Source organism: Astatotilapia calliptera, chromosome 17 (assembly GCF_900246225.1).
Source record: "Astatotilapia calliptera chromosome 17, fAstCal1.2, whole genome shotgun sequence".
In the NCBI taxonomy this organism is placed as follows: Eukaryota; Metazoa; Chordata; class Actinopteri; order Cichliformes; family Cichlidae; genus Astatotilapia; species Astatotilapia calliptera.
This window is the reverse complement of record NC_039318.1, coordinates 37902300-37916763: the sequence shown is the minus strand read 5'-3', so window position 1 is coordinate 37916763 and position 14464 is coordinate 37902300. Positions and strand designations below refer to the sequence as shown.

The window sequence follows — 14464 nt, the reverse complement described above, 5'->3', positions numbered from 1 at the left end:
TATACTAACCATAAAACAAAGGTGACAGACATGTTGGCACGTACATCACACAAACAGTAGATCCTTTGATAGCAGGTGCATCACTGAGTTAATCATTTGAGTTCATGTAAACATAAGTTTAAAAAAAACAGTAGTGATAAAAAGTGAAACGTTTATAGCCGCAATAAGAACGATATTAGCTACATACACAAAAAGTAAAACATTGGAATTTGCAGCAATGATCGATGTACACCAATGACAGTGTTAATGAACCTTTTTGTGGCCTAAATCACATAAAATCCCTTCATATTAGAGGAAGATTTGTAAATATCACAACACAATTTCAAGTTAAACAAGACAACAAGAGTTATTTTCATGCTTTATTTCATGCAAAGCTAGTTTTGTGGGGGGACAAAAGATTACTGTCAAACAGATTCCTTCCACAAAATAACCAACATTTTATATTTTAATGTTTAAATGGATGTATTTGTTTAACGTGATATAAAACAACAAAAAAGGCTGAAAATCAGACCTTTGATCCCGGAACGATCATATTTGAAATAGTCACACGGACCGAATTTTCAGCGTACGATGGGCGTGGCTTGAAATGGATTGACAAGCGTCGAACAAACGGGAGTGCTTAATCTGCTGTCGTTGTGAGAAACGCTAACCAATCGAAATCAAGAGTGGGAGGAGCTACATAAATGTGACTGAAAGATGGGAAGGAAAAGTCACGAGTGGGACGAGTGTGTAAATTATACTTTAATATAACATAAGATAAGACGCAAAAGAGTGAATGTCCGGATTTGGCAGGTAACATTAGCTTCACAGACACTCCGACGTTAACTGAAAAGAAGCAAAGTGGAAATAATGTGTTGGTCTGTAGGAGAAGCGGCAAATAAATGAAACGTTTGGTGTCTCATACTGATGCTGCCGCTGCGGCCCGTGTGTGGTGGGATATGGAGAGCTGCTGTGCACACAGTCAGGATGAGGTTCGTTCTGTTTCCCGGTCTCTATGTCAAATTCATGTCTTTATTTTTATGGCTGCATTCACAGAAGCAAAATAGTGCTATTAAAATATAGATTTCTTTGGGCACTTTTCATTATTTACCCACTCAAGTTTAATGCTTGTTGTTACACTGACTTAACTTTCAGTGTTGTTTATTTAAGTGCTCATTTATAACTTTGATTTTGAGTTTAAATAATATAATAGAGATATAATAACTGAAAACAAGATGTAGAATATGTTATAGTATGAATCAGTCATTTTCTTATTTCCAGCCGTGGAGCTCCACCCTACAGGCTCTTCTCCTCTACCTGTGATGGAGCCCCAGCTGCACTGGCTGATGCTGACACCATCTTTGCGCTGTCGTCCGGGCACGGCAGGTGCGGGGTGGCAGTGGTACGTGTCAGCGGTCCCGCCTCAGCTACAGCCCTGAGGTGTATGGCTGGGTTCACGCAGCGTCTGCCCCCTCCACGCACCGCCCTGTTACGCAGCATCACAGACCCCCGCTCCACAGAAGTGCTGGACCGTGGGCTCGTCCTGTGGTTTCCAGGTCAGTTCCACTGGACCGTTCTAACATTTTGTTCTTCTCTGTTTTTGTCTGAGAATATGAGGATGTGGATATGTTTTTGTTTAGAAGCACATAAGTTACATCCATGTCCAAAGGTTTATCAGCATGTCCCAGATATGTAGACAGACTCGTACTTAATTATGATAACAAGGAAGTATTCCCTCAGCCAGTGTTATTGTTTTACATATCAGCACACAATATAAAAACGATGTAGTGTTTGCCAGGCAATAAAAGTAGGTAAATACAACCTGAGATGAATAATGCCTTATGATGTATTACACAGTGTTGTTATTCCTCAGGCAGGGACCACACCTTAGTTCTGATTAAACAGTGCTTATTGAAACAGGATGATGGATGGAGCGAGCAAAGATCTTGATTGATGCTGCGGTTTGGGAAAGGCCTCAAAGAGGATCAGCAGTTTCTTCTAAGTCCTGGGTACCAACAAGAGGAGAGGGTGGGTGGGGTTGGGATGCTAAGCCAAAATATAGAAGCAGTGTGTGAAAAACTAACTACGCTCCATGATTCAGGAACTGGTAGAACCCCATTTAGCAGCAATAGCTTGAAGTATTGTTGTGGAGGATTATAGGCTCACTCTTCTTTTCAAATGTGCTTCAGTTCACTGATTGTTTGTGGCTATTTATTAAGCCACAAGGCTGTAAAACAAGCCCAAACCTTCATCACTCCATCACTGTGCTGAAGTATTTGTGCTAAGATGCTGTTGGTCTCATCTGCCTAAAGCACATTGTCGCAGAAGGCTTGTGTTTGGCAGATGCAGCCATGCAAACAAAACATGCTAACTGAGTCTGAGACGTAGTTCTTTGTTTAGTTTTTTCCCCCATTTCTCTGAACACGACCTGAGCTTGGACTGACTTTGGTGGAAGGTCTACGCCTGAGAAGTGGAGCATCTGCCTCGAATGTTTTCCACTCGTGAAATAAGGTTTTTCACTGCATTGTTTGGAAATAGCGTGTAGAGGCTAAACGGTGGAAATAGAGCGGTGGCTGCTTTAACGGTGGGACACATTCTCTAAACAACATGACAGAGTTTGGTAAAACCACGTCATTTCTCACTAACCCACAACCATAGCTGCTGTGTTTGATCTAAAACCAGTAATAAATCTTTCCAGCATCTCACGTCCTGCCCGTTATTCACTTCAGTTCTCTTTACATATTTAAATAACTAAAGGATGCACAGAGTGTTGTTATTCCTTTGTTTGTTTCATCAGCTCCTCGTAGTTTCTCCGGAGAAGATAGCGTGGAGTTCCATATCCACGGAGGTCCCGCTGTCGTTACTGCTGTCTTACAGGCTCTTGGTAAGATGTGATTCTCAGTATAATGTTTTAAAAAACTTGATATAATTCAATGTGACAAGCAAACATATCCAGACTTGAGATGCAGCCGTCCCTTTGAAGAGCGTTTTGAAGTTTGAGTCTTTGTAGCTTCCTGAGCTCTAAGCCTCCGTAAGTACGATATCTGTTGGAGTCAGGCGGCCATCCATCACTGCGACTTAAAACAGAGAACTGACGCATGCATCGCCGCGTCTGAGATACTTTTAATATGCGCTGTGGCAAGCGTGACAGTCCTCCTGTGCTTGATGTTTTTACTGCAGTTCTCCTGTTGACCTCCCAGGGGGCAGCATTGTACAAAGCAGAGAGTTTATGTGCTGTAAGGTGTTTTTTTCTAAGCAGGGAGGAATATTTAATATTACATTACCTTTGTTTTCAAGGTTCATTCACATAAAATTGTTGCCTTCATTTGGAAACCAAAAACACCGAGCGTGTCGGTGAGATCAGTCGAGTAAAATGTCTGTAATCAGGAGACGGTGACCCACGTTTGGTTTTGCACTCACTATTGTCTCTCCTGATGAGATTTGCAAAGTGTCTGAGAAAACAATGAACCTACTTAACCTGTAGTTGTGCCTGTTTTTGCTCTCTGCGTGAGTCATTGACCTTATGTTTTGTCCTCAGTGTGTGCATTGTGTGCGCACACGTCTCATACATTTCTTCATATTTGTGTTTACGTGTGTTTTTCAGGAAGCGTGCCTGGCTTGAGGCCGGCCGAAGCGGGGGAGTTCACGCGGAGAGCTTTTCAAGCAGGGAAACTCGGTTTAACGGAGGCGAGTGGAGAGGAATGTGTAAAACACATTGTTGTGCATCTAGAGTTATTATAGCGGCTGTTCGGGGATTTCATATGCATGAAATGTAAACAGGGACAACTTCTCCTTTTGCGTATTTTGCCCTTTGGCGATTTTATTTCATTGAGTTGTCTGATATTCCCACATTAATGCAACAACTGGGCCTCTGTAGATGTTTTTTTTAATATACAGCCTGAAGCATTAATAAAAGTCTGTTTGGATTTTCTGTGAAGCATAAAAACTAATATATTAACCTCACACAGGACATTGGATATGAATAACACGTACGAACAATTTAATAAAGTTTTTAACGGACTGTTTTGAGAGGAAAAGTAAAATAGCAGATGAGCCAAACGCTCGCAGGACTTTCAGATAAGATGAGTTTTATTGGTGCTGAAAGGAATTTGGCATCAGTGTCTAAGCTGAGGCAGCGACATCCCTCTCTAAACAGCAGCAGGATGCACTTTCCTGTAGATAACACCTAATGGACATAATAAGGGAAAAACACTTGATGAAACAGCCCGCACCACCTCTGAAAACTGTTGTCAGTGAACACAATTCATTTTAAAATTCGTGTTGGAAAAGATGATGGGACACGTTAAAGTTTGCAGATATGTTTTTTGGAAATCGTGGGCGCCAAAATGGGTTCTGCACGTATCCCAGCAGCCAGACTCTGGGTGCTGAACAGGCCTGAAGACCCACATCTGCGTATTCAATGGGCTGCATTACATATATTTATATACGCCTCAGCCAGAAAGGGCAGTTTGTGAAAGATGTCGGCTTCATCAAAACCAAAAAATTATTAGTTATGTTGTGTTATGTTAAAAAATAATAACAATGACATTTCTAACTTTTAACATTTGATATGTTGTGTTTAAATACTCTTTGAATGATTTGGAAATTATTGAATTTTTCACTTTATTTTAAACTTTTTGGGAGAAACGTTTGTTATGACAGGAGACAGAAAGGATGTGTACACATTAAACATTCCAGTATAAGGATATATGTAACATATGGTGTGTGATTCATAGGTGGAGGGGCTTGGGGATCTGATCCACGCAGAGACAGAGGCCCAGAGGAGGCAGGCTCTTAGACAGATGTCAGGCGAACTGGGACGCCTGTATCAGGACTGGAGCGACAGACTGAAACGGGTACGTCCTCTGGTAGAAAAGCAGCTGGTTTGAAGAAGTATTTGCCCGTTTTCATGATGTTTTAGTTATTTCTGTGTCACGCATACATATTTAATTCATTTACACCTGCCGGACCTGCTGAATCGAGAGAAAATGAAGTAGTATAAAAGATCTGAAAGAGAAACTGCTGAGAAACAAAGTCAGCTTGGAAAGAGTCGCAGAGCATCGTCTTTCAGCTGCGGGGAACAACCCAGGAGTGACCGGCCGACCAAAATTACTCACATCGACGACTCATCCAGGAGGAAGAACATCTAGAGAGCTGCGGGGCTCATGTGGGAAAATAAATTGAGGACCTATCCTGATGAGTCAAAAGCTGGACTTTTTGGAGTATTTGAGGTCATCCACGTCGCCCCAGCCAATCACAGCAGATGGCTCCGCCCCTCCCTGAGCCTGGTTCTGCTGGAGGTTTCTTCCTGTTAAAAGGGAGTTTTTCCTTCCCACTGTCGCCAAAGTGCTTGCTCTGATGTTGTTGGGTTTTCCTCTGTGTGTATTATTGTAGGGTCTACCTTACAATATAAAGCACGTTGAGGCGCCTGTATAAATAAAGCTGAATTGCATTGAATTGAAAAACTGACGCGGCGATTCAGTCAAACCTGGTGGTGGTCGTGTGATGGTCTGGAGCTGAAACCAGGAATTCTGCCGCCTACAAGAAAATCCTAAACTTGCTCCGGTCTTCAGCTGGACTGGACGCAGCAGCTTTGACACCCGGTCTCTCCTCCTCGCGTCTCTGCACAAACAGAAAGCATCTGTTTTAACTCATTCCGAGTTAGCTTGGCACCTGAAACGAGGGGAACTTCTGGAGTTTTCCCAGAAGAAACTCAGGAAAGAACCTGTCCGGACTGTGCTGTAGGTCGGGATTCACTTGCTTCGTACCAACACAATGCATTTTTGTACCTCCAAGACTGCAGTGTTGATGCAGCAACCTATGGGAGTCTGAGGCTTCCTGTTTTCAAGTTGCTGCAGTCCGTGTGTTTCTGTTCAATGCTTGGATTCAAAGTGATAGTCTTTCCAGGGCACATGTACACAAAGTACGTTTAAAATATTAAAGTCAGTTCAGTTTGACCTCGCAGACATGGAATTAAAAGAAAATCATATGAATCCAATCAGCCAGCGTAACAGTTAAACAGAAGGTTTCTAAAGTCTTAAGAACTTTTTTAAATGATTGAACTTTTCTCACAGATATGGATAAAATGCTCAGACAGGAGAGTCAGCAGCGGTCGAGTGAGTAACGGCAGCGTTTCCTCGGATCAGTGATGTGATTCACTTTCCAGAGAAAAATAAAAAAACTGTAATTTTTAGCATTCGTGGCATCAGACCTGTGTTAAGATTTTTATTTCCTGAGGAAAAGTGTGATATTAGTGAGCAGACAAAGCGGCACATCTGTTTCTGACAACTGTCGTTTTAGAAAAGTGGTTAAAACCTGCTGCAGTGTTTACTGAACGTCTGAAGCATGGCTAACGTTTATCTGAAAATGACCACGGTCGAATAAAAGCATGATACAGTACGTGCAGCGGTATTGTTCTTCTTATCTGTGTGAAGTATCCTGTGTGTGTCATAAATCAGTAGGTGTAGCTCAGGTTGGGAGAAATGAACGCAAATTTAAATCCCAGGTTAGACCGTTTTTGCTCCGATACTGTAGCTCGGTGCCTTATTTTGCTTTATTATTTCTAAAGATTTAAAAAGCAACGATGTTCATTTGTGGTTGAGTTGATGCATGCAGTCCAAAATGATAAAGAAGTCATTGTGAGTCAGGCCCAAAGTTAAAGGACGCTGACGTGTTGCCGTGCGTTGCTGTGCGTTTGTGTAATCCTGACCTGATCGTGGTTTTTGTTGGTGTTTTGCGGAGGCAGCTCACAGGAGAAGGTCGCTGACCGCGGATGAACACTTGAACTCGCTGGATGTGGGCCAAGCCCTTTTGTACTCTGACCTGTTTTGAAAAGCATAAAACGTTGGTCTTTCAATACTTTGGCACCAGACCTGACCAGCCGGTCCAGGTGTTCTCCCCTGAGAAAACCTTCTTAATTTGCTTGTTGGCAGCTGCTGAGCTCGGTTCCCAGAAGCTTTTAAAACACGGCTTTATTTTGGACGCGCATTTCTGAGAAGATTGCTAATAAAAAAAGTATCCTATATGTTCATGTTGGTGGAGGTCAAACCTGCATTTGACACTAAACAATGCGGCTTTTTTAACCATAGGTTTCCCACATTTAGAAATTGATTCAACTATGGGAATCTGATGCTTCCTGTTTTTCTGGAGCTATACCGCTATTGTGTTTATGTTCCACAGTGTCAGTGAAGATACTGATCTTGGTGGAAATGCTGAAGCTTTTCTCTATACAGAGCTAATCCTGAGCTTAAATCTGGCAGTGAAGCAAACCTACAGAAAGACTCAGCAAAAGGGATTTATGTTCATATCTGCAGATAAGTGACGTGAATAACTGGACGGCTCAAAAGGAGAGAGCTTCTTCTTGCTTTTACCTTGAAACTGAACTTAGAGGACAAACATTGAGTGATATCAGTGACTTACAGGCTTGTTTCTGAATGACATCACTGCAGGCACAGCGACCTGCTGTTCACGAGTCTCCGGCTCTCTGTCGTGTATTTTTCTGGCCTGGTGTCACATTTCATGTAAATAAGCTTTGCAGTAAAAATAGAAAAAGTAGCTTCATTTTTGTAAGACTCCTCCAGAAATGTTATGCTTAAGTCATTGAAGGAGCTGAGCTTTAGCTCCCTGATTTCACCCCTCCCCTCCCTGTGTCTTCACAGTGTTTGGCCCACGTCGAGGCCTTCATAGACTTCAGCGAGGATGAGCTCATTGAGGACGGGGTCTTGAACCGAGGTACCTGTGCACTTTGACCTTTGCGAAACAGCAACAGGGCAGTCATGCTTTGGGGTTTAAAGGGGTTAAAGGGAGAGAGGAGTCCGACTGCTCTTCCTGTTATGAGCTCTAAGTGGCAATTTTTCCGAGGGTCATTTTCTTAGGATGTGTTGAGAGGACGGCCAGAAGGGGAGTTGAGGCATTTCAAAAACAAGCCTACTCCCAGGAAGAGTGCCGTCAGCGGCCCGACTGGGTTTCCTATCCTCTCAGCAGACCTGAGAGGGAGCGACCTCCCCTGTGAGTGTCGCCGGTCGTCTGGCACTGCCAGATTCTTTCATAAGTCTCAAATGTTTTGAGATTTGAGCACAAAGCCTGGGAACGGGTGTTTGTTTTGGTGGTGACTAATGTTGGCTCATGCCACAGAGCGGAAAATAATAATAGACTTAATAATAGACTTTCAAAAATAGGAAAGGTGGTATAAATACTTTGCTTTTCCACCTGCAAAGATTTATCTGACATCGTGTTCATTTTTACCTTCAAAGTGGCCAAAATTTGAGTGAAGTACTTTGTCCATCGAAGAGTTCGAAGAGTTTTAAGGAAAAAGAGGACAGCAATGTATTTTATAATGCCTCTGTGTCTGTGCTGATCCCCTCATAGTGGACGTGTCAGTAAGTGATCTGCAAGCGGAGATTGAGCGACACCTGAAGGACGAGAGACGGGGCGAGCGGCTTCGCAGCGGGGTCCAGGTGGTGATCGCGGGAGCTACGAATGCAGGAAAAAGTAGCCTTCTTAACAAACTCTGTAAGAGAGCCGGAGTCGGACACACCCTCACATACAGCCAAAGGATCAAATTATAATGTACAAAGAATATTTTTAATATATATTTTGATGGCGAATCAGGGAAAAAGATATCTGTCATCTCAGAAGTCAGAGGAAGTCTGTGCTGCGTCCCATCAAGCACAAGAAACCTGGTTTTTCCTTCTCATCAGAAGTTTTTAGCATCTGTTTGAAAAGTGCAAAAGTTTCTGATGGATCGATCCGGCTCATCCAGTGCAGCATCAGGAACGACTTTAGGGAATCGCTTTAACTGAAAATCGCTGACGTTTATTCAGCTGTGTAAAAACTATAACTTTAATCTCAGCCAAACCGATTTACTCAGGAACAAATAAAATACTTAAAAAAGCCAAACAATAACATTTAAGTTATCTAAGTGACTCATATATCATGTTTAACCTGACTAGCGAAAGACGGCGGTGGGTTTGAAAACGATTTGCCAGGAGTCCGGTGTTCTCACGGGCTCTAGTGAGCCTAGCCCCCGGCTAACTATCGAGCTAGTGGGTAACAGACGTCTCCGAAAACGTCGGAGTGCTTTTGAAAATATGCGGTGTCTTGATAAACTGAGCAGATATTTGAGGTTTGCACAGCTACATTCTCGCCTGAAAATATGTTAAACGTTTATTTTGTGACCCAAAAAGATTAATAAGAGTAATATTAAAACTAACTAGCTGCCGCCATTGTTGGAAACTGAGCTGGGCCGCGCTATGAATTCTGGGACACAGCTGCTTCTTCTTCTTCGGGGTTTAACGGCAGCTGGCATCCTTGTACATGCAGTGCTGCCATCTTCTGTTTCAGTCCGTTATTACACTCTTAAATCCTGCTACTTATTCCTGCGTCTTTTGTGATCTTACAAAGCTTCAAACGACGCGTCGACTATTAAATCAGTCGTGGACGATTTTGATAGTCGACGTAATCGTGGCAGCCCTAATCTGTAGAATAAACACTTAAAAGAATAAAAACATTTAAGATTTAAGTAATATTTTCACATTTGTTAGATACGTTTCTGTAGAGTTTAAATGTGCCGCTTCTCTCTAATTATGTATATGTTTGGTGTTTTGTAATATGAGGACATGTTTCCTGACATAATGTCGAACCTTTTAATGTAAGCTCTCCGGTCTTGAAGCTCGGATGTCTTCGTATCAGAGCGATCGGTGTATTTGACAGATGTCAGATAAAGTCCTTCCTGCTATGATTCGTGCTCCGGTGGCTCGAGCTCACACCCAGAAGCACAGATATGTCAGCGTTATTAGACCCGGGAGATTTCTCTGGTTATAAATGATCTGCTGTATTGCAGGTGATGAAATGACCAAATTATTACTTTGAGAAATGCACACAATGCTTGTTTTTTTGTGACAGGCAAGTTTATTCATTAACATTTAAAAACATTTTGTATTCCAGGTCAGAGACCTGCAGCCATTGTGTCTCCCATTGCTGGCACCACCAGAGATGTGGTGGAGACGGCTCTGGACCTCGGTGGGTTCCCCGTCCTCCTGAGTGACACAGCTGGCCTCAGAGACAGCTCGGACCTGGTGGAGAGAGAGGGCGTCCGCCGCGCTCGGGAAAGGTAGCCCATGGAAACCTCTTAAAGTTGGACTTCTGTTGCATTGTTTTGCTTTCATGTTAATAGAAAGAAATGAAGACTGATGTTCGAATACTTGCACAGGACAGGAATGCAAGTGAGTATTTATTGCAAAGTACTGCATTATGTATGATTTAACAGAACATATTGGCCTGCAGACCAATGCGAAGTGACCCTGGAAACAAAGAAAGGAAGAAATAAGTCATTTCTGTAATGTCTGTCCTACCCCAGAGTTTATATTGATGCTAGTTATAAATACACAGTGCAAACACTCTCAGGAGGTTGCATAACGAAGAGTCCCCTTTCCTCGTTGTACCGTCGAGAAGTTTCGTGTGTAGGAGGGATGAACATACAGTATCAGGCCATTCAGCATGACAACACATACATCTCTGCAGTCGGACTCAAAAATAGAAAACAGTATCCGCCGTGATGGAGCCGCGAAGGCTTTAAAACAAGTTTAGAAGTTCCACATAGAAATGGTAAACTAGTAAAGACATGAGGAATAAATAGCAAACAGAGGAAACATGCAAACGGCACAGAGAATAAAGAAACAGGTCAAGAGTAGAGGCTGGTAGGAGCCCCGAGGAAGCAGGTGAGGCACACAGAAAATCTTCTGTTTGACAATTATAACTTAAAGCTGGTTGCAGTGCATGTATGCCCGCCAAACGAGATAGCGCTGGGCTCTACAGTGTTAACGGAAGCTAAAGCCGAGTCGTTAGTGCCAAGTGTTAATAAAATATCTGCACACCGAGTGTGTTTGATTTAAAGACAGACTTTCTCCCTAATATTAGTTTTAAAAATATTGGAAACAAACCTGAAATCATAGAAGAGATCAAGGTTATCAAGGTCTCAAGCACAGGCTGCGCCACAGCGTACTTAAACCAAAAATGAAGGACACATCCTGAACGGTATTATCTATGACTCATTTGTGCCTCTTTAGGGAGGTGAGGTGGTAGGACGGCAGGAAGTAGGCTTATTTAGACTACAGCAGGTTTTTAAATATATTAGACCAGATCAAACTTGTGTAAACTAGTCGGGCAGATGGCTTCAGGTAGCTGATTCTAACAAGGTTTCAATGTCAGTTCAGTGTGCGAGCTAATGAAAGGGCTAAAACCTTAAAGCTTTCACATTAACTTTACATAAACAGTGTATGTTTCTACACCACATAAAGACAGCTGAGCCCTGTGATGGGCAAAGGTGGGCTTCGGTCCCCCTGCTGTCCTAAACTGAATATGAAGTTAAGATGGATGAATAGAAGGACAGCTGGACGGGTGGAGGGACTGATGGAGTGACAGATGAATGGGTGGAAGGATGGAATGAAGTACAGATGCACGGATAAACAGATGGATGGATGGATGGATGGGTGGGTGGCTAGTATGTGAGTCAGTGGGACATGAAGGGGCCTGCAGTGAAAGAAGGACCCTCATACTTGCAGGCTGTACTCACTGGTATAGAGTAAAGTGAATACTGAACCTCATACATGTGTCAGCCTTCACAGTACTACGCTGTATTTTTCTTATTCGTCACCTCCCGACTCCCAAAATGAGCACAGTATCAGCTTTGCTGTCACTGCTGGTATAAATCCAGGTGTGTCCAGAGGAATGCCATTTCCAGTGCAAATGCAGTCTCATCCCTTCACTCCTTGTTTAAGTTATGTGCCTGACCTGGTGGCTCTATAGGAAGGGCAGGCAGTTTGTGTTCTGTGGGAAACTGCTTTTGCAGGGAGCAGGAGAAAGGCTCGTGACCTGGGTCACTACAGGAAGGACGTGGTAAGTACAAGCATCCGCCTCCACTCCTGCTGCTACCTCGCAGTGAGACGGATGCAAGGAACCAGTATTTCACGTGAATACCATTTAGAGTGATGGGATGTCCCTGCCAGCTTTTCCGGGCTATAGCTTATAGTTCGTTTGTGAAACAGAACAACAGTCTCTGCTCTGAGATATCTTGGTGCGCAGCCAAGAGCGGGCACAGGTGGTGGGAAACGTGTTTGGGCTTGATGTATTTCCCAACAGTACTGCCATAGATTGTAGAGCATAAAGGAGCTATACTTTATCCTAGAGGAACCACCTGTAGCACAAAAACCACCACAAAAGCAGTTTTGAGTGCCGGTGTTTGTTCGTCTGTGTACAGTGCAAGATACAGATGTGAAGGTCATGGTCGGTGGGGTCTGAACCATAAATCGTCAAAGTAAGAAGTAAGAGGCCCCAGATTATTTTTACTCAGTACTCCTGGTTTGGACTACAACTACTTTCGCCCTTCACCTTCCTTTTGACCTCAGCTATCGCCCATAAAGTGTCCTGACTGCATCTTACGATTTTCATGCTGTTGTGGAAAAGTTGCCTCAAATAAACACATTTCAGGATCCACGTCTGAAATACTCACGACTGTCCTTGTTGTGGTTACCAGAACACATTCAGCCATGGAAACACACACGGTGATGAGAAATACCTGCCACGCCATCATTACAGGTCGAGTGTCAGCAGAGGGTTTGTGACTAAAGTGGAGGCTGCTCTGTTTCTCCAGGGTGGAGCAGGCAGATCTGACGCTGGTGGTCGTGGACTCTGCTCATCTCCCCTCTGAGGTAGACCGAGCCGCGGCGTTCCTGCGGGAGCACCTGAGGAGTGTGCTGCCTGACACAGGTACCGTGCCATGCGTTTGTCTACTGATGCACCGACTGCATTTTAAAGACGTTTGACTTTCACAGAAAGCCTTGGTGCCTGTAGCTGTCTGCAGTTAGTTAGTTAGAGTCTTAAACACGTGCATGAGGTAACCCCAGGCAGAGACAAATGAGGATCAGTCAAGTTAACTTACCACATCATGTCCTGCAGACAGGTGTCTCCTGGTGTTGAATAAGGCCGATCTGCTGCCTGAGAAGCAGAGACAAAAGCTGGACACGGAGCTGAGGGGTGTCTCTGGTCTCCCTGCTGTCCGTCTGATCTCCTGCCAGACTAACGAGGGACTGAAGGCCTTCCTCACAGTGCTGCACAGCAGTGTCAAGACTCTGTGAGTTTGAGTTTTGTTTTGTTGCCCCAGTGCGAAGGCCAAGTCTCATTTGAATGTCCTCTTGCAGGATGTGTGAGATGGCTGTACAAACTGAACTGATGGCAGGGATCAATCTTAACTGTTTATTTGTTAAGGCAGTCTTCCCAGTGCATCTTTATCTTTGTAGTTCTCCTCCAGAGGCTCTTCACATTCGCTGATTAACTTCCTCTGTAGGTGTGGCGACCCTCTGTTCGGTGCCCCCACCCTGACACAGGCTCGCCACCGGGCCCACCTGCAGCGGTGCGCGGCGGCTCTGGCTCAGTATCAGCGGTACCGTGACACTGACCTCGCTCTGGCAGCCGAAGGTGTCCGTTTAGCTGTCACCAGCCTGGGCCGGATCACTGGACGGGTCGGCGCAGAGGAGATCCTGGACATCATCTTCAAAGACTTCTGCATTGGAAAATAAAAGAGTGAAAAACTGACAGATATGCGATCGCCGCCTGCTCTGAGAGGAAAATCGCATTCCTGCAGTCTCACGGTGTCAGAAAACAGGACTGAAAGGACACCGCTGGGCGCTGAGCCAGGCGTCGACACACAGCTGAAAGAAAAAACTCTGTGTTCTTGGCCGCTGAACGCGTGCGCTCCCAGGACGCTAAAATGTTTTCTGTTGATGCTTTTTATCAGCCAAAATAGTTTGAGCATGATGACAGGTGCCTCAAAGGCCCAATATACCGAACAAGTGTTTGGCAAGCCTTGAGTCGTAATTTGAAAATAGATGTCGAAATCCTTTGAAGATCGGCCTCCTGGGCTGCAACACAACAGCCCAGATCTTTCAAATATAACCTGCAAGGTCATGGACTGAAGGTTTGGGTGTTTACTTGTACCGCAGGAACATGACTTATTTTTTTTACTTTGCGCCTTTATTACATTTATTTATTTTCCAAAAAAGAACTAATACTAATCAGAATGATTGTGTCGCTTTGTTGCATGTTGCTGTGTTACGTTACTTTGGACCCTTAAATAAATGAGATCGTGTGTATTTTTGTAACAAATAAAAATTCTCTTTAAAGATACACAGAAGCTACGTTCTTGTTTTTTTGCTGAAGATAAAACAGTGAACTAAAAATACTCGGTGCCCTCTTTGAGTCACTAATAATAAAAATAATAATATAAACCACGGTGCACGGTGGTTAGCACTGTTGCCGCACAGCAAGAAGGTCCTGAGTTCAATTCCAACATCAGACCGGGGTCTTTCTGTGTGGAGTTTGCATGTTCTCCCCGTGTTTGCGTGGGTTCCCTCCGGGTACTCCGGCTTCCTCCCACCGTCCAAAGACATGCAGCTTGTGGGGATAGGTTAATTGGATAACCCAAATTGTC

General features: G+C 43.8%; 1 protein-coding gene across 2 annotated transcripts; it reads left to right on the top strand.

The window, feature by feature from the left end:
• Positions 1–463: 463 nt before the first annotated feature.
• Positions 464–14160, top strand: gtpbp3 (GTP binding protein 3, mitochondrial). Of its 2 annotated transcripts, XM_026146361.1 has the most exons (12): positions 464–792; positions 866–971; positions 1261–1535; positions 2777–2863; positions 3584–3666; positions 4716–4835; positions 7638–7710; positions 8347–8490; positions 9925–10090; positions 12629–12744; positions 12934–13108; positions 13322–14160. In XM_026146361.1, the coding sequence occupies exons 2-12, from the start codon at positions 907–909 to the stop codon at positions 13551–13553; spliced, it is 1536 nt and encodes a 511-aa protein (XP_026002146.1). In that variant the 5' UTR covers positions 464–792; positions 866–906; the 3' UTR covers positions 13554–14160. The 2 variants fall into 2 exon arrangements, with proteins under 2 accessions (XP_026002146.1, XP_026002145.1); XM_026146360.1 differs by having other exon boundaries at positions 464–971.
• The last annotated feature ends 304 nt before the right edge of the window (positions 14161–14464 follow it).

Bases quoted from the DNA above. Each gene is read 5' to 3' on its own strand.
- gtpbp3 (XM_026146361.1), top strand. From the start codon at position 907: ATGCTGCCGCTGCGGCCCGTGTGTGGTGGGATATGGAGAGCTGCTGTG. The intron at 7,711-8,346 runs GTACCTGTGCAC...ATCCCCTCATAG, and splicing joins GGACGGGGTCTTGAACCGAG to TGGACGTGTCAGTAAGTGAT. The intron at 8,491-9,924 runs GTAAGAGAGCCG...TTTGTATTCCAG, and splicing joins TAGCCTTCTTAACAAACTCT to GTCAGAGACCTGCAGCCATT.